The sequence below is a fragment of the Artibeus jamaicensis genome, unplaced genomic scaffold (assembly GCF_021234435.1).
Source record: "Artibeus jamaicensis isolate MK-2021 breed Jamaican fruit bat unplaced genomic scaffold, CSHL_Jam_final scaffold_2172, whole genome shotgun sequence".
NCBI classification, from domain to species: Eukaryota; Metazoa; Chordata; class Mammalia; order Chiroptera; family Phyllostomidae; genus Artibeus; species Artibeus jamaicensis.
The window spans coordinates 2985968-3004144 of NW_026522031.1; the positions used below are offsets into that span (position 1 = coordinate 2985968).

The window sequence follows — 18177 nt, forward strand, 5'->3', positions numbered from 1 at the left end:
CTTGGTGGAATCACAGCGTGGGGTCGTACAAAGAAATGAGGTGGAGCCTCAGCTTTGCTGTCTACTTACTGCTTGTATGCCTTGGACAGGTCACTTCACTTTGGCAGGGGGAGGGGGTGGGCGGTGTCTGGTTTTCTCTTATTTAAAATGAGACAGCTAAGCAATAAGCTCTCCACGGTGTCTTCTAGCCCAAACAGCCAATGATCAGCTTTTTTTTTTGCTTTTTTCTTTTTTTTTTTCTGCTTAGGGAGTAGCCACCCAATGGAGGAAACAATTGGTACAGATGCTGCTGCCCCCTGATAAGATAGGACTTCACCTTCGAGGGGGCTACATATTTCCCACCCAGCAGCCAAGCACAACCACAGAGGCCAGGTAAGCTCCTCACTCTTCCAAGGTGGGACGGCTCTCAAGCTCCAAGAGGTAGGGCATTGTGGGAAAGGTGAATATAGGGACTAAATGTGGATGAACCAGGGAGACATGTCCAGTCAGGGATCCTCCTCCCTTGTTTCAGGGTTGACCCAACATTAACATCTTAGAATTCACTCAGCGTGGGTAATTGTAGTGTCTGTTGCGTTTCCCTAGTCTTTCACTCATGGATTGAATCACATTATAAGAAGAGTCAAATGATCGCTCAGGGAATTTCCTCATGGTCAAAAATTGCCCTCAAGGAGATTCCCTTAGACAAGAGAGAATGCAGGTTAAATAGGAGCCAAAGTCAACAAACATCGCTTCAAGGTCAAGAGTCTGAAATTTGGGGCCCTAATTCTACAACATACCAGACGTGTTATGATGACCACTTACTCTCTGTGTTTCTGCTTATCACTCATAAACTGTGGATGATGGTAGTTTTACTTTTAGAGTTATTATAAAGATCAAATGGACTAACATAAATGATTTCATGTATATTTGGTAGTTAGAAGAGTCCCTGACACATGGTAGGACCCTAATGGTGCTCACTTGATGGTTAGTGTTATTACAAATCCAGTTTTCAGCAGGAACCCTCTCCTTCGACTCTTCTTCTTATGCTCATTCCTTGCTAACCTCTGCTGTCCACTCACACCCCACTGCCCTGTTTCCATACAAGGTCAGTATCTACACAGTGTCTGGGAGAGACTCTGGGATGACCCACCTGTGGGGCACGAGGGGGGCTGATTTACCCCAGTTCTTATCTCATCTTCATTCTCTGAAACTGAGACTTGCTCTTTTACAGTCGGAAGAATTCCCTGGGGCTCATCATTGCCTTGGACTATAAGCGAGAAGCAAAGGGACAGCTGTACTGGGATGACGGTGAATCTGCAGGTAGACTTCCCCACACACTGTCCCTGCAGTGCTCCGTGAGATTAGTCATTGCAGGCTGCCCAGCACAGCGCTGACTTTGTTGTCACCGCTGCTTACTTCTGCAGTTTATAGCCAGTATATTCTGAGGCTTGGTTGGCCAAGTGCAATGCATTAAAGAAGACTTCAGGTGATCAACATGTCTGTTATTGACTCTATTCAAACAACAGACATTATTGTATTTAATTATTCTCTCCTCTGGGTATCATTATTAATACCTAATAATACATTTTGCTAGTAGTTTTGCAAAATACTTCTTTGGTTACTATTGAGGGGAAGGATCTCATTTGTGTACTATGTTTTTCCACTGTAGGATTTCCATGTAAGCGCCTCATATAAGCCTATGGCCTATGATTATATGAAAATCCAGCCCTACACGGAATTAGCATGTATTAATATTTATTGGCTATTTATCATTGCACTGTATACAGGGGATCTAGAGGTCAATAAAACATAGACATTGCCCTTGAGGATCTCCTGCTACAGCAGGATAGACACATCCTGCATGCAGGTAACTATAATGTGAGTCAAAAGTTTTAAATGCCAGTGATATAGTACTTCATAGTGCCATGAGAGCTCAGAGGGTGGGCCACTTTACTGTGCTGAAGGCGCCAGGAAGCCTTTGTGGAGGTTTGACAAAAACAGGTACCTGGCTAAGAGGGATCCCATGGCAAAGGAAGAGAAATGCCTCTTCTTCCCCTGTAAGAGGCTCTCCTCCTTCTCTCTCTCTCTCAGATGCTGTAACTGAAAAGAATTACACTCTCTATGAGTTTTCTGTCACCTCCGTAAGTACTACTTTTTTCCTTGACTCTGAGTTTTATATGGTGAGTCATGGCTTCCAAGATGTGCCCTTATTTGGCAGGGGGTGGGGCTGCCAGTGTGTGTGGGGTGTGGGGTGTGGGGTGTGGGTGAGAGTGCGGAGTGGTGCAGTGCCTGTTTGAAGTCCTTCCATAACGACCTTCCTTTCTAGTCCCTAAACTTGGCCTTGGGTGCAGGTATAAAGGCCAAGTTTTGAGAGGCTGGGAGAAGATTGTTTACATGGTCTGTTTCCCAGGGGGACGAACAGGAAGAAAGGCAAGTTAGTTCACCAGAGGAGGGGAGCATTGTCCTTTGGGTTTCTTGGAAGTCTGATTGTGTGAGGACAAAGCCTTCTTTTATGCGGATCTCTCCCTTATTTCTTTTCTTTTAAATTTATAGTTTCTTTCAGTTTTACTTTTTATTTTGTGATGTCTGTAGAGCCCCATGTTGTTGTAAGAAGTCATACAGAGAGATCTCTTTTACTCTTTACCCACTCTCCCCAAAGGTAGCATCTTAGAAAGCCACGGTTCAATATCAGAACGAGGATGTGACACTGATGCTCTCAGGATGGAGAACATTTCCATCACCCCAGGGATTCCTCAGCTGCCCTTTCATAGCCACATCTACTTGCCTCCTCCCCCCACCCCCTTTCTTAGTCCCTGGCAACCACTATTCAGTTTGTCATTTCTATAGTTTTGTCCTTTCAAGAATGTTCTCTAAATGGAATCATATAGCATGAAGTCTTGGGAATGGGCTTTTTTCATTCAGTGTAATTCCCTCAATATTCATCCATGATGTTGTGTATCCACAGTTCTTTCTGTAATGAGTAGCGTTCCAAGTCATAGCTGCCCAGCTTTCATTGAGCAGTTCACTCAGTAGAGAGCATCTAGGCTGATTCTATCAGGGACTGTTTCAAATAAGCTGCTGTGAACTTTATGGATAGGGTTTTGTGTGAACATACATCTTCATTTCTCTGGTGTAAATGTCCGGGAGTGCCAACGCTGGGTTCTATAGCAAGGGCATGTTTAGTTTGATAAGAAAGTGACAAACTTTTCCAAAGTGGCTGGACCATTTTTCATTCACACCATGAGTATATGGCCCAGTTTCCATGCATCCTAACCAGCATCTGATGTCATGATTTTTCAATGTTATTTTAGCCCTTCTCCTAAGGGTGTGCTGACAGGTCATGGTGGTCCCAGTTTCTCTTTCTCTCATGCCTGAGGAGGTTGGCCATCTTTTCAGGTGCCCATTTGCCATTGGTATGTTCTCTTAGGTGAAATGTCTATCCCGGTCTTTTGCCCATTTCCTAATTGGATTATTTGCCTTATTTTTCTGTTCAGTTTTGAGAGTGTTTTTAAAAAATATTTTAGAAACTAGTCCTTTGTTGTGTTTACAGTTTGTAAATATTTTCTTTTGGTCTATAAATGTCTCTTTTCATCATTGTAACACAGTTTTTCATTGAGCAAACATTTTTAAATTGGATGGGTCTGATTTATTTTTTATGTATGCGTGTGGATCAAACTTTTTGGTTACCAGAATAAGAACTCCTCCTAGCCCTAGGGCTTGAATAGTTTCTCCTATTTTTACCTAAAAAATGTAGTTTGACCCTTTTACACTTAAGTCCACGATCTATTTTGAGTTACATAATTATGCAGTATGTATAATTCTATATGTAAGTTTTATATTCAATGTGAAATTTAGGTTGAGGTTTAAGTTCTTCCCTGTGTTCATCTGGCTGCCCCAGTCCCATCTGTTAAAAGGCTCTTCTTTCTCCACTGCATTGCTTTTGCACCTTTGCAGAAACCAGTTGCTCATATTTGTGGGATGCTGAGTTTTTTTATTTTTTATTTTATTCTTAAAAGATTTTATTTATTTATTTATTTGTTTGTTTATTTGTTTATTTATTTTGGAGAGAGGTGAAGAGAGGGGGAAAAAGAGGGAGAGAATCTTTGCTGTGAGAGAGAAACATCGGTTGCCTCTCGCACATGCCCCAGTTGGGGACCTGGCCCACAACCCAGCTATGCACCCTGATTGGGACTTGAACTGGTGACCTTCTGTTTTGTAGAGTGACACTCAACCAATTAAGATAGGCTAGTCAGGGCATTCCTAGTCTTTTTTAAACATCAAAGTGACCCCCTTTTTTTTCTTTAGTCTTTGGCTATACCTTCTTCATCATAGCTTTGTCAGGTTTGAACTATAGCATAGTTTGTCATAGCTACTTCATGACATAACTTTGTCATGTTTGAACTATAGGTCTCTGAATAAGTTATCTAATTTCTTTGGGCCTCAGTCTCCTCATCTGAGAAATGGACATCATTATAGCTCTAACCTCATAGTTTGTCGTGAGAATTGAATGAAGTAACACATGTAAAATGCTTAGCCCAGTGCCTGGCACATCGTACACATTTATACAGTTACTTCTTATCCACCTTATCATTGGAATAAAAAGAAAAATTACTTGGGCACTATTTTGAGTGTATGCACATGTCTATACCTTTGTGTGCTGTGGGTTTCTTGTGTGCCTGAGGTTTTTGTTTGCTTTGTTAGTATCCATCTTATCTGCTTGAAAATTCCATGATGTCAGGAACCTGTTTTCTGATGAATAGAATCAATAAATAACCAGTGAACCGGGGCAAGCACAAACTATTACTAAAGGACTGAGGACTATCAGGAGCTGGGTTAACAAGTTCCCTGGGATGATCCCGTGGCACCATATAGAACCTCAGCGATAAAGGGCGTGGCATCAGTTTCAGGAAGAAAGATGTTGAGTGCTATTTGGGCACAGTTAGAGTCTGAGGTACTTGTTTTCTAAACTGACTTTTTTCCCCCCAGAACCGTCTACAGGCAAAGATCACGACTAATAATTATAAGGACACCGACAACCTCATGTTTACAGATATTACAATCTTGGGAATGGACAAGCAACCTGCTGATTTTATTCTCTTTATTGGTGCTTCCACCCCCATTTCAAACGTCAGCTACAACAAATCAGCAAAGGTGGGTGACTGCCCCATCCTGCTGTCCTCCAGGGCCCTTGCAGAAGGCCCTGGCCCAAGATTCTGACAGGCAGCTCTCTCTTGCCCTGTTGAGGTTGGACAGGCACAGAGATGCCTGGCATGCTGGGAAATCTACCACACACAGGCAGGATGCAGAGAAAGAAACAAGGGCCTGCTAAGCACAGACCCCTGTGCTTCATGTCAGGGGGCCCGGAAAGAAGGCAACTCTTCTCTGGGTGAATTTAAAGCTAGACATGCTGATCCCACCTGTGATACAGTTTGATACAGTATTCAAACTGTACTAATTTTTATTTTATTTTATTTTTTATTGATTTTAGAGAGAGAGTAAGGAGAGAGAGAGAGACATTGATTGGTTGTTCCACCAATTTGTTGTTCCAATTATCTCTGCATTCATTCGTTTATTCTTGTATGTGCTCTGACTGAGGATTGAACCCACCACCTTGATGTACCGGGACAATGTGCGAACCTACTAAGCTACCCAGCCAAGGCTGAAGCTACATTATATAATGCATCAGCCCAGTTTTGGAGGGTATTTACCTATATGCCCTCTCATTTAAATTAAAGGCTCTCTATGAGACACAGCTGATAGTTTTCCTTAGTATTTTAAGCAATTATTGTATCATTAGAGAAAAGGGGAGTTAATTAAAACATAAGGGGTAGTCCGGTTTTGTCCCTTTTGAATGATTCTCTAACATCATAATCTCGGACAAAAGATTCCCATTGTTAGCTGAGTATGCCAAGTGCTGGGAAGTGCACCATTTCTGAGGGCGGCCCCTTCCATTTAGACAACACCTATGGCAAAGGGTAGGAGCTGGGCTTCTAGAATTAGGCCAAGTGGGATTCTAATCTGAGCTCTGCCATCCTTTAGCTGTGAGATCTTGGGCAAAGCATTAACCCTCTACAGACCTGAGATTTCTATTTTACAAACCGGAGGTAGCCGTGTGGAGAGAGCCAAATTGGAGCTAGCCAGTTCGCAGTACGGGATCGCTGCTGCATTAATGGGGAGAATGCATACAAAGTAGTCATCACAGTGCCTGGCCCACACGCATGCGCGATAAAACTTAGTTATTGCTGTGACTGCCACCCCGATGGAAAGGTGTGCGTACCACTCCTAGAAGGCAATCGCCTAACAATGATGGCCCTGCCTGCAGTCGGCAAAGGCCCCTCCCTTCGACTCAGAGCCATCAATTCAGTCCTTTTCCCGGGAGAAAAGCCCCCGAGGAGAAACAGTAATATCCCAACTACCCCGAAGTATTGCAGGAACGGCTAGCTCCCCCACCCCTGTCCTGACGTCCAGGCCATCAGGGAAGGACGTTACCCAGGTGTCTCTACCTCTCCTCATCTGTCACCGTGGCCTCCTTTCTCTTTCCGTAGGTGGTGAAGATCACTGGTCTCAAGGGACTGGTACTGGGACAGGAATTCTCTATTGAGTGGAAACTCCCAGTCAGCGACCTGGAGAAGTTCAACTGCTACCCTGAGGAGCCCACAGCCTCTGAGGAGAAGTGCAGTCAGCGGGGGTGCCTTTGGGAGGTAAGGACGAGGGGCAGATCGCCCCAGTGGGCAGGAAGTTTGTCGAAAGTGCCACACGAGTAATCAGGCACCTAGAAAACACTTCCAAACATTGTTGGGTAGAACGGGAATAGTTCTTCCACACTGTGCCGACAGATAACTTCTTCCGTGAACTCTGAGTGAGAGGCAATGGTGTTTTCCTTTGAGAGAGCCGGAATCGGAGGCAACTCATTGCCGCTCTGGCTCTCTCTTTCCTCCAGCTGACTCATTTTAAACCCCACTTGTATTTAAAAATAATAATAATAATAATAATAATAATACACTGTGCATTGAGTATATTGAGTGATTTTTTTTTCATTCATTAGAGTCCAAGGAGGAAGGTAAGGTATAAGTCTTCCTCTCCACTTGAAAAATGGAGGGAATGAAAGTCAGAGAAAATACATGACTTCCTCAACATGACAGTGGGGGCAACTATCCCACAGCAAAACGAGGGGGGGGATTCTGGGAGCAGAACCTGCCTTAGGACCCCAGTCTCCAGATCAGGCTTCCTGCTGACCCTTCACTTCTCACGTGTTACAGGAGGGGTGTGTGTATATGTGTGTGTGTGTGTGTGTGTGTGTGTGTGTGTGTGTGTGTGTTTTAAACGGGTGCATTCATTTGCTAGAGCTGCCATAATGAGGTTCCACAAACTGAGTGATTGAAAACTACAGAGATATATCACACCAGTGTTTTGAGAGCTACGAGTTCAAAGTCAAGGTGTTGGCAGGGTTGGCTCCTTTCAAGGGCTGGGAGGGAGAATCTGTTCCAAATCTCTCTTCTAGCTTCTTGCAGTTTCCTGGCAATCTGAGGTGTTCATTGATTCATAAAAACTTCACCACAATCCCTGCCTTCATCTTTACAGGATGTCCTTTCCCCAGGTGCATGTTTGTCTCTGTGTCCAAATTTGCCTATTTAATAAGGACACCAGTTATATTGGCATAGGCCCACCCTAATGACCTCATTTAACTAGGCCATCTGCAAAGGCCCTATAGACATCCACATAAAGGTACAAGGTGTCAGGACTTAACATCTTGTGGGGGGGAATGCAGTTCAACCCATAACAACAGCATGGTGTCACGGACTTAGTCTGGGTTACCTAACTTCTTCAGTAATTAGAGCCTCAGGGTGTGGTGTTAGAGGCCAACTGAGAGATTCCTCCTCTCGTTACAGCCCACAACCGTTCCTGGTGTGCCCACCTGTTTCTACGACACTATCCCTAATTATGCTGCCAGTAACATTCAGTATTTGCCCACTGGCATCAGCGTGGACCTTACACATCTGACGGCCTCTGAGTCCCCACAAGCAGCAGCAGCACCACCATTACCACAGGGTGCCCTCCCTCTGTCTGCAGCAGCCAGGACCTCTGACACTCTCTCTGCAAAGATCAGCTTCCTTAAGCTCAGCGTGACCTACCACACAGAAAGCATGCTGCAGTTCAAGGTAACCCCCATGTTGCAGATTCTGGTCCTCAACAGGGTGTTCTTATGGGTGGAAGTCCTTGAAAACATCTTTTTGTCCAGATCCCTCATTTTAGAGATGAGAGTGCCAAGGCCCAGAGAGGTAAATAAAGGTCAGGAATTTAGGAGGTAGTAGGGTCCAGGCTGTGGCCTTGGCACCACCAGGGTTGTCAGTTTCCTACAGTGATGGCTCCTCTACATCAGAAAGACCCTCCAAGAATCCCTCCTCAGCCCAGAGAAAAATGTGCCTGCTTTGTGATAAGCTCACACAAGTGGTAAACTTAACACACTTCCCCCATTACCGTGGCTTCTCCTGCAGCTGATACTTTGGCTTCATGTGCATCGGAATCACCTGCAGGTCTTGTTCAAACTCAGATTGCTAGGCCTCCTGCCCAGGGTTTCCTGACCACGAATCTGCATTTCTAACAAGTTCCCAAGTGAGTGTGGTTCTGCACGCATGTTAAGGGACCACTCTTGGAGAGGCACCGCTCCGCTCCAGTAAAAATACAATGAGAAGTGCGTGTGTTTTCCAACAACCATCTTTTAAAGAACGTATTTGAAATAATTCAGGTGAAATTGATTGTAATAGCACTTAATTCAACCAATGTACTAAAATGTTTTCATTTCATCATGGAATCCATTGTTGAGATACTTTTGAATCTTATGATCATGGGAAGTCTTCAAAATCTGCTGTGGATTTTGCATTTACAGTGAGTCTCCATTCAGACTAGCATATTTCAAGGATTTAATGGCCCCATGTAGGTAATGGGTACCACCCCGGACAGCTCACTGCAGACATTGCTTTTCACATTTGACGTGGGAGGAGTCCCGTAGGGATCTTGTCAAAGTGGAAATTCTGATTCAGAAAGTCTGGGGGTGGGGCCAAGTTTCTTCATGGCTAACAGGTTCCCTGATAATATTGCTGCTTTTGGTCTGAAAAACAGAATTTGGAGAAGCAAGACTTCCAACAAAATGTGTCCTAAGGGTAATATGTGGGCTAATACTGATTTGAGAAAAAGGGTGATTGCTCATGATGGCGACGCTACCCAACCTTGCATGATGTGTGGCCCCTCTGTCATTCTGCCCTCACAGCAGTTCTGATGGGTAGAAGTGAGCGATAGGCACAGAGGAGCAATCTTCAGAACAGAAAAGCTGAGCCACATCTGGAAGCTCAACTAGTAAGAATATCTCAGCATGTATATGACAGCTCAGTTCTCTGATTTCTGCCATACGCACACATGCTCACGCATGATCTCGTATAGTTCCGTGTACATACCTGCTCACATGCCGCACTGATAAACACACATGCATCCTGTCTGTGAGATTTTGTACCCTTAAACGACAAATTCTTTAGAGGATATGCCCCGCCTGGCTTTGAATGCATGTCTCTGAGGCATTTTTGCAGTTGAGGCTCTGTGTTGGGCACAGTGGGTAGGCAGGACCCTCGTCTGTCTGTCTGCTTTGGGACAGTGGAGACCTCCTGATGGGAACTGAATTGTCTGAGCTGGTGTGAGGGCCCTTCGGTTTGAGATTCCATCAGTAAGTCTCCTCCTCTCTCCTTGTCAGGTCTATGACCCCACTAATAAAAGGTATGAGGTACCAGTGCCTCTGAATACCCCCTCCTCTCCAGTTGGCTCCCCCGAAAACCGTCTGTATGATGTCGAGATTCAGAACAATCCTTTCGGGATCCAGATTCGACGAAATAGCTCCGGCACTGTGATGTAAGCACTATTTGTTTGGTTCTAATTAGAGTGCTTATAGATCTACTCACAGTGGTTATAATTAATGCAAGTGAAATGTTGACCTTTGAGACTGTGTGTGTTTGTTTTTCTACAGAGAGAGAATATCTGTTTCCCCCTACTTCAATGGGGATTTCATTTTAAACCAATCAAAGGTTTAAAAGTACTAAATGTTGCTTGATTTCAGAAAAAGCAAAATCCATGTCCTACTCATTGTTCTTGTTAAGTAGAAGAACACGTTGTTTGCCCCATAAAGAAATAGTAAAAGAAGAGTCAGGAGAGAGGGGTAAAGGTCACTGAGGAAAGAGAAATGGTGTCTTATGGTCTTTGCTTCTATTGACACTGTAGACTTACAGCTTGTTCACAATGTTGAGCGTGAAAGGAATTGCCACCTCTCATCCCAGTCCTGCTGCTGATTGGCATGAACCCAAGGTCTGGGTTTTGCCTCCCCACCCTCACAGAAAACCGTCACCTGTATGGGCACGTGTGGACAGCCTCTGGTTGTCTTTGACCATGTGTCTGACTTTCTGTCTGTTGACTTCTTTGATAAAGAAGCGCTTTAGCCAATCCAGAAAAGTCTGCGTTTCCCAGACTTTTCTATTGGAACATTTGCTTGGACACTATTCATTGATTTCCCAGACTTTTCTATTGGAACATTTGCTTGGACACTATTCATTGATTCAAGCTGATATGCCAGGCAATGAGAACTAAAAATACAGAGCTGAGTGAGACTCTCAAGGGTCCATAAATCAGCAAAGGAGTTAGTTGCCAGTCTTGCAAACCATGGAATAAAAATGCAAACACAGAACCTTGGTAGTGAGTCATGGCCATTCATAAAGCCTGGGTCAGCGCCCAGTATTTGAACCTGCATCCAGGTGTGCAGTCATTCAGCCAGCTTTGGAATGAGCTAGACATCCTGACCGTGTTCCTTGTTGGCTCTGCTCTGTGAGCAGCTTAGCTTGAAAGCACGCCTTTGTGTTCCAGTTGGGACTCTCAGCTCCCCGGCTTCACCTTCGATGACAAGTTCCTTTCCATTTCTACTCGCCTCCCCTCTGAGAACATCTATGGCTTTGGAGAAACTGAGCACACAGCCTTCAGAAGGAACATTAGCTGGAACACGTGGGGAATGTTTGCTCGAGATGAGCCACCAGCGGTAAGCACAGAAGAGTGAGATTATCGATCAGTTTCTCTCTGTGTAAATTTACTTATTTATTATTATTAATCCACACTCAAGGATATGTTTACTGATTTTAGAGAGGGGGAGAGAGAGAGAAACATTAATCAGTTACCTCCTGTATGCACCCCAGCTGGGGACTGAGCCCACAACCTAGGCATGGCCTGTGACTGGGAATTGAACCCACAACCTTTTAGTGTATGGGACAAAGCACCAACCAACTGAGCCATCTGACCAGGGCACTCTGTAAATCTATTTTACTTCATGCATAGTACCCTATTCACCAACTTCAGCTTATGTCGATAAATTGTGCTGTCAAATGAAATAGGCCACGTGTTATATAATGCTCTCCTGTTCATAAATGTCTTTTAGAATATATATATACACACATACTTACATATATGTAGAATATATACATACTATATTCTATGTGTACTATGAATTTTATTTTATAAACTTTTATTTAATATACTTTATGTGCCAGGCACACACAGAATAAGATCGTCTTATTTAATAAGTCACTGTGTTATTTCACAAAACACTGTCTTTGTTCTCCAGAGGCTTATAGGCTCATGAGTAAGCTGCAGAAGTAGTGGTGGCCATGTAATCAGTGTGATAATAGAACTGTGTGATAATAAACAAGGAGGGCATAGAGGGAATGGCACTTAGCTTCTTGCTTGTGGTGGAAGGGAGGGTCAAGGAAGGCTTCACAGAGGGCCTGACATTGTTCTAAATCTTCAGTGTTGAGTAGAGGGGCTGGCTGTTTGGGGTATAAGGTGGAATGAATTTTGGGGGCTTTTCTCTTTTTGTTTCTCAACTACTTTCCCCACGACTCTCCCAGTACAAGAAGAATTCCTATGGCGTCCACCCCTACTACATGGGCCTGGAGGAGGACGGCAGTGCCCACGGAGTGCTTCTGCTCAACAGCAATGCCATGGGTAAGCCAGAGGCTCCTTCCTGGGCCCCTTTTATTGGGATCTGGGATATCAGTAGGAATAGGGACAACCGGGACCAAGAAGGGAAATAGGACACTTTAGTTGACCTTTCATTCATTCATTCATTCATTCATTCATTCATTTCTTCATGATTTATGAAGATCCCTAGCCCAGGTATGAGAAGTAAACTTCCGACTAAACAGGGTCCCTAGTTGTGTATGACCTTATTTTACTGTGACGCTTTAATTCCCTTTCATGGAGGGTTAGAAAATGTTGAGACTGAGATTGTGTTTGGGGCACCTGGAGACCCTTCCCTGACCCCACTGCATGGGAGAGAACTTTGTAGAGGAGCTGGGCATGAAAGGTAGAGAGTAGAAAATAGTAAATGTTAGGGCAGATTTCCTACCTGGGTAATTTATAGTGCCAAGGATGCTCCTCACCTTTTGTTGTTGTTGTTTTTTAACAGATGTGACAGTCCAGCCCACTCCTGCCCTGACATACCGCACCACGGGAGGGATTTTGGACTTTTATGTGGTTTTGGGGCCAACCCCTGAGCTTGTAGCCCAGCAATACACGGAGGTCAGAAGTCATCCTATTCATTTACACACCATCCAATGCTTATTGGGTGTTGCCATATTCGTAGTACTGAGAAAGGCCAATTTTGGGTGTCCCTACTACATTATCACTGTCTTTTCTGAGAGCAGGGCTTTAGTAAAAACCCTAAGGGCCTGTAAAAGCGTGTTTATATCCCATTTGTCTCTTAATTATTCGCTAAAAATAAGCAATTACTCCTGAATTCTCAGGTTTTCTAGAGCGGAAGCTTTAAAATACAGGGAGGTTTTCCATCATTCTGCTTCTCCATGGTTGTATCACATTTATTTGACTTTCTTATTTTCCTTGAATGTAGTCTCTTAAATAAGACAATACTCAGCAGACTTGCTCAAGGTCCTTTAAGCATAAGCCAACCATCTTTCTTTCCCTAAGAAACCTACCTACATCTGTTTTTCTTTTTTATTCTAGTTGATTGGTCGGCCAACAATGATTCCGTACTGGGCCTTGGGATTCCAGCTGAGTCGCTATGGATACCAGAGTGATACTGAAATCTCCAACTTGTATGATGCGATGATGGAGGCCCAGATTCCCTATGTATGAAGCCCTCCCCCAGCCTGTGGTTGAATTAGTTAAGGGAATCTGTGGCTTACTATAGATTGAAAATATCTTCATAGAAATCACTGATGACTACCTAGGCACAAAGAAAATGTAGCTGTGGAGCATGGCCTCTGTGGAAACATTGCTTTTTAGACTTATTTCATGCCACCCTTTTAAGTCAAGGGTTCAAAATTGAAGGGCAGAAATCCTCCAGAAGTTAATGGAGGATATTGTTACTTACTGCCTCTTGCCAGAAATATCCTACAGAAGCCATGGGTGGTCTTAAGCCATGACTTTGGGGACTTCTAAGTAGGAATCATGTCAATATTTTGACAATTTTAGACTATACTGTGACTAGTTTTGAAGAGGATGGGTATAAAGTGACAATATGAAAGAATATAGTTAAAATCAAGCCTTCACTCTGACTTAAATGCAAATACTCATGTGTGTAAATCCTACAATGACTACCTGGCCACTAGATAAGCCCTGAGAAGTACAGTCAGTCACTGTTGACAAGCAGAAGTGCATAAATGGCACATTCTTTCATCTCTTATAATGATCGAATTTTCATCCCACATTCTCTCTCTGCTTTTAACTTTCCTCCTGAGATCTGGAGGGCAGTCAGTGCTTAGAAGAGGAGAATAAAGTGTTCCAATATTCTCACCAAAGATAGCTTGAAACATTCACTCGGGTTTATTGTTTTTCTCCTTTTTATATACTACTATACAAGATACTTATTAAATATCAATTTAAAAAGATAGGCAAATTAAAAGAGGAAAGAAATCCATAGGTCTCTCTCACCAAGGCAACCAATGTTAATAATATACGTTGTTTCATTCTTTTCTAAGCTTTGGCTTATGCCCAAGTCTCTGCTCCCTCAAACAAGTTTGAGTTAAAGTCATAAGACCATACAGGTGATTATAACCTTCAGGCTAAAGAAAAGGTTTATCTCGTACTTCAACTGATACCATATGTTGCTGTGTATGATGTATACCCATGCTTTTGTGCACATTATACACAGGGTTATTATACCCATGTAAAATGTGCATCCTTATTTTTCCCTAAAAAATTTGGGCAAAAAGTGTGCATAGTACATGGCAAAATATGGTGTTAACCACTTTAGCCATCATTCAACAATCCTGAACCGGGTACCTTTCATTTGCAGAAACATAGGTTGGTTTGTGCTGTGTTGAGAAAAGGGAAGGCAAGGTTCCCCTTTCAGAGACCATCCAGGCAAATGGGGATGGTGGGAAAAGTATACTGTTAGTCTACTTTAGGGTGCTATAAAGTAATGCAGTTCTTAAATGTGAATAAATCCAGTCAAGTGTGGTGGAGGGGAAAAGAGAAAACAGATACACAACCTTTTCTGCTTTTCAGCAGAGTCCTGATTTCTGTGGACATTTAACTAGCCCCCTTTTTTTTTGGAAGGCTCACTACATTTGAGATTTGAAGAATGGAAAAGACATGAATTGAGGGAAGGAAAGGGGGGAGAGTCCTACTTGAGGAAGAGGGGCAAACGGAGAAGGAATGGGAACGGGCGATCTGTGTGCAGGACTCAGGAAGCCATTGTAATCAGCCATATTGAAAGCCCCCCTGGTAAAGTCATGGGGTAAATTCGGAGGGCGCTGGGCTGGGGTCCGCAAGCAGCAGAGAGGGAGCCCAGCAGAGCAGCTGGGTGCCCCGAGGGATACCACTGCAGGACCCCCAACACCTTGCTTGCCCCTTCCTGTAGGATGTTCAACATGTAGACATAGATTACATGGACCGGAAGCTGGACTTCACCCTCAGCAGCAGCTTTCAAAACCTCAGTCTCCTGATGGAGCGAATGAAGCAAAACGGCATGAGGTTCATCCTCATTCTGGTAGGTGCTTGCGAAGATGTGGCCTTGTTTTCTGTTTCTGTATCCATGGTTTAAAAATAGTTCCATTTTTAGAGATGAGGTGAAGAGCATAGGACATTTACCTGTTGATCTATAATTATTTTTTTAAGTTTGAAAAATGCAAATAAACAAAGGAGACAAACAAAAAGGGCTTTTAAGAAAATAATACTTACAATCTTTATTTTTCATGACCAAGTTCTTCTTACTCTTGGTAGAGCTAGAACTGTGGGCTAAAAACACCAAAGGTAGCTAGTCTCATCTTTACCCAAGGGGTTTCAAAAACCCACCTTTTGCCATCACCCAGCTGTGGTAAGGCTCAGGGGACTTACGTCTCCTTAATGAAACTCACAAACAACCTAGTGGAGATCCAGAAGACTGACTTATTATTTACACTGGAAGTCAAAGGCAGAAGTAGTTACCCGGGAATGGTCCTCCCTTCTAGCTTTCATACATTAAAGCATTAGTTGCTGACTTCTGTTTGTTCATTCATTCATTCATTCAAGTATTTGTTAAGCACAGGGTCTTTGAAAATCATTGTTCTAAAAGGAGTGTGTGTGTGTGTGTGTGTGTGTAATCTAAATGAATGAAGAAGACCATATCCTTTTTCTTAGTGGGATTATACTTTATTGGAGGGATACAGCCAATAAATAAACATTAACAATCTCATTTTGCATAGCGATGATTTATGGGACCATCGTGAAATAGGATACGTACAGAAAGGAACTGGGCAGGGGAGGGATGGGGTTAATGGGAAGATGTACAAGTCTGACCGCAGAATAGAAGAAGTTCCCTTGTCGTAAGGGGCATCACTGTGACGCTGTTGCAACACAGGGTGTTGCCTTTCTCTGTTTGAAGGTACTGTCTTCTTCACCTGGCTTATCTCCAGGACTTGTTTACCAAAACTGGCACCCTTTTTCCCCCTGGGAATTTTATGGAGAGACGTCAATATATTCTTTTACTTCTCAGCTGCTCATTGGACCTGAGGCATATTATCCATGGGCTGAGTTTTTTGTTTGTTCATTTGTGTTGTGTTGAAAGTCCACCATTTCTTTCTGGATGGTGAATTGTTAAAGTTTTGGAGAGCATTTTCCTCGGAAATCCTTTCCTCATGTTTTCTGTGTTGAACCCATTTATTGCAGGATCCAGCCATTTCTGGCAATGAGACCCAGTACCTCCCATTCTCCAGAGGCCAGGAAAGCGACGTGTTCATCAAGTGGCCAGACAGCAGTGACATTGTCTGGGGAAAGGTGAGGACTTGGAGGAGGTGCCCATAATTAATCAGCATCACAATGTTCTGATGAAAAGATGCTCTTCATAAATCCTGGTAAAGTGTATCGGGTAACTTATAAACTATGAGTGAGTAGAAATCTGTCCAACGCTCATTAGCTTAATAGACATTAATAAGACCAAGGTCACAGCTCCCATCTCTAAAACAGTGAGTTTCATTTTGTTGCCTGGAAATATGGTGTTCACCACTCACGTAGGCCAGCGAGTCATTTAACACACATAAAGAATCCCTTCGAGAACAGCCCTGAAATCTGTGTCTCCCAGTCACCCACACTTAAGATTCATACTCATCTTTGGCTTATGATGCTTAGTCAGCCTTCATATTTAAGTAAATCACTAACTCTTACGTATTATCCTCCTTCTTTCACCTCCTTTAATTCCTTTTCGGGCCCCCATCCTCATCCTTATCGTTTGGTGTAGAACGACAGGGTTTTAGGTGAACCTCCTCACTCCGAGTGACAGTGGCCTTTAGCCAGGCTTCACACTCTGCTCTGTCATGACACTGTACACTTTCTCCCGCTCTGGTGTGTGCCGTGCTCGCTGTGCCTTGGCCTGTTGCCTTCTCCCAGCGTACCCAAGTAGTACATGCACTCAAGAGCGACTGAAACATTTCTTGTCGGGACATATTCAATGCCTCATTGTCTGTTTCTCCCTTTTCTCTACTGTTGCCCACAAAGAAGACAATGTACAACACAGCACTTACGTTCCGTCTTTGAGCTCTTAAAAAATAAGGTCTGTTTCTTTAGATACGGACTATAGAACAGTGCCTGGCATAGAGAAGTGCTTGATCAGTGTTTCTCGAATGAATTAATTCATGTATATAGTGAATATCCTCCTAAATTAATTGATAATATGGATTTTTTAATTGTTTAAAAGATTTTATTTATTTACTTTTAGAGAGAAGGGAAGGGAGAGAGGGAAACATTATTTTGGGGTTGCCTCTCACATGCCCCTTACTGGGGACCTGGCCTGCAACCCAGGCATGTGTCCTGACTGGGAATTGAACCAGTGACCTTTTGGTTTGCAGGCTGTCACTCAAACCACTGAACCATACCAGCCAGGGCAATAATATGGATTTTTTAAATGCTACATATACTGGGTTTCCCAGTAAGTCATGATGCTGCTTTAAAGTGTTGAGGCTTTGTTCATGGGTTGTAAATGAACAACCCATGAACGATCTTGTTTCTTTACTCACATTTCTTATTTAAAAAGGGAATTTTGCTATAGGTCCATGACAAGCACATCAGAGAACTGAGTAATTGTTTGAAAGGTGATTTGATTTGTTCAGAGGACTTATTTAAAATGGATTTAGTTGATCATTAAGATCAAAAGTGAAATTGTGATAGCTACGGAATGAGTCAAGAAACCCCACTTATTTTCACCTAACAGAATTTCATTCATCCAGACCTTAGAATTCAGTTACTGGCCAAGATCCCTGAGATTGTTGTGGAGATGCATGTTAATAGAGTGTAACATATGAAACATCTCACCGCCTGTATGCAATGCCTTTGAAAGGTGTTCGTTTTTCCTGTTTTTCTCTAGGTTTGGCCAGATTTGCCCAACGTGGAGGTGGATACATCCCTTGACCATGAAACACAGGTTAAGGTATCGTTACAGACAGATTTCTTCTTCTTTTTTTTTTTTTGTCTCCATTGCTCTAAATCCTTAGATACACATGAGTTTTATGCCGCTGTTTGGTTAAGTAGCAGCTCTAAGATGAGTGTGTTTGTCGCCTAGTAATTACTTGGCAGAAAAAAAGATCCCCAAATGGAAAACTCAACAAGCAAGTAAACTGGAAATGTGTAGGAGGAAATCATAAATGAAATACCTTTACAGGTGTGCTTTTAATGGGTTGTTTT

General features: G+C 43.2%; 1 protein-coding gene across 2 annotated transcripts in view; it reads left to right on the plus strand.

Moving 5' to 3' along the window:
* MGAM (maltase-glucoamylase) overlaps window positions 1-18177 on the plus strand; it is a 161387-nt gene that overhangs the window by 117642 nt on the left and 25568 nt on the right. The window contains exons 20-33 of one of the 2 annotated variants that reach the window (XM_053656616.1): window positions 248-372; window positions 1211-1299; window positions 2071-2120; window positions 4966-5130; window positions 6525-6680; window positions 7869-8138; window positions 9722-9876; window positions 10879-11047; window positions 11910-12006; window positions 12470-12582; window positions 13024-13149; window positions 14885-15013; window positions 16171-16278; window positions 17861-17923. In XM_053656616.1, the coding sequence (XP_053512591.1) occupies window positions 248-372; window positions 1211-1299; window positions 2071-2120; window positions 4966-5130; window positions 6525-6680; window positions 7869-8138; window positions 9722-9876; window positions 10879-11047; window positions 11910-12006; window positions 12470-12582; window positions 13024-13149; window positions 14885-15013; window positions 16171-16278; window positions 17861-17923 (1815 nt within the window). The remainder of the gene's footprint in view (window positions 1-247; window positions 373-1210; window positions 1300-2070; window positions 2121-4965; window positions 5131-6524; window positions 6681-7868; window positions 8139-9721; window positions 9877-10878; window positions 11048-11909; window positions 12007-12469; window positions 12583-13023; window positions 13150-14884; window positions 15014-16170; window positions 16279-17860; window positions 17924-18177) is intronic. The other variant, XM_037138991.2, reaches the window with a different exon arrangement.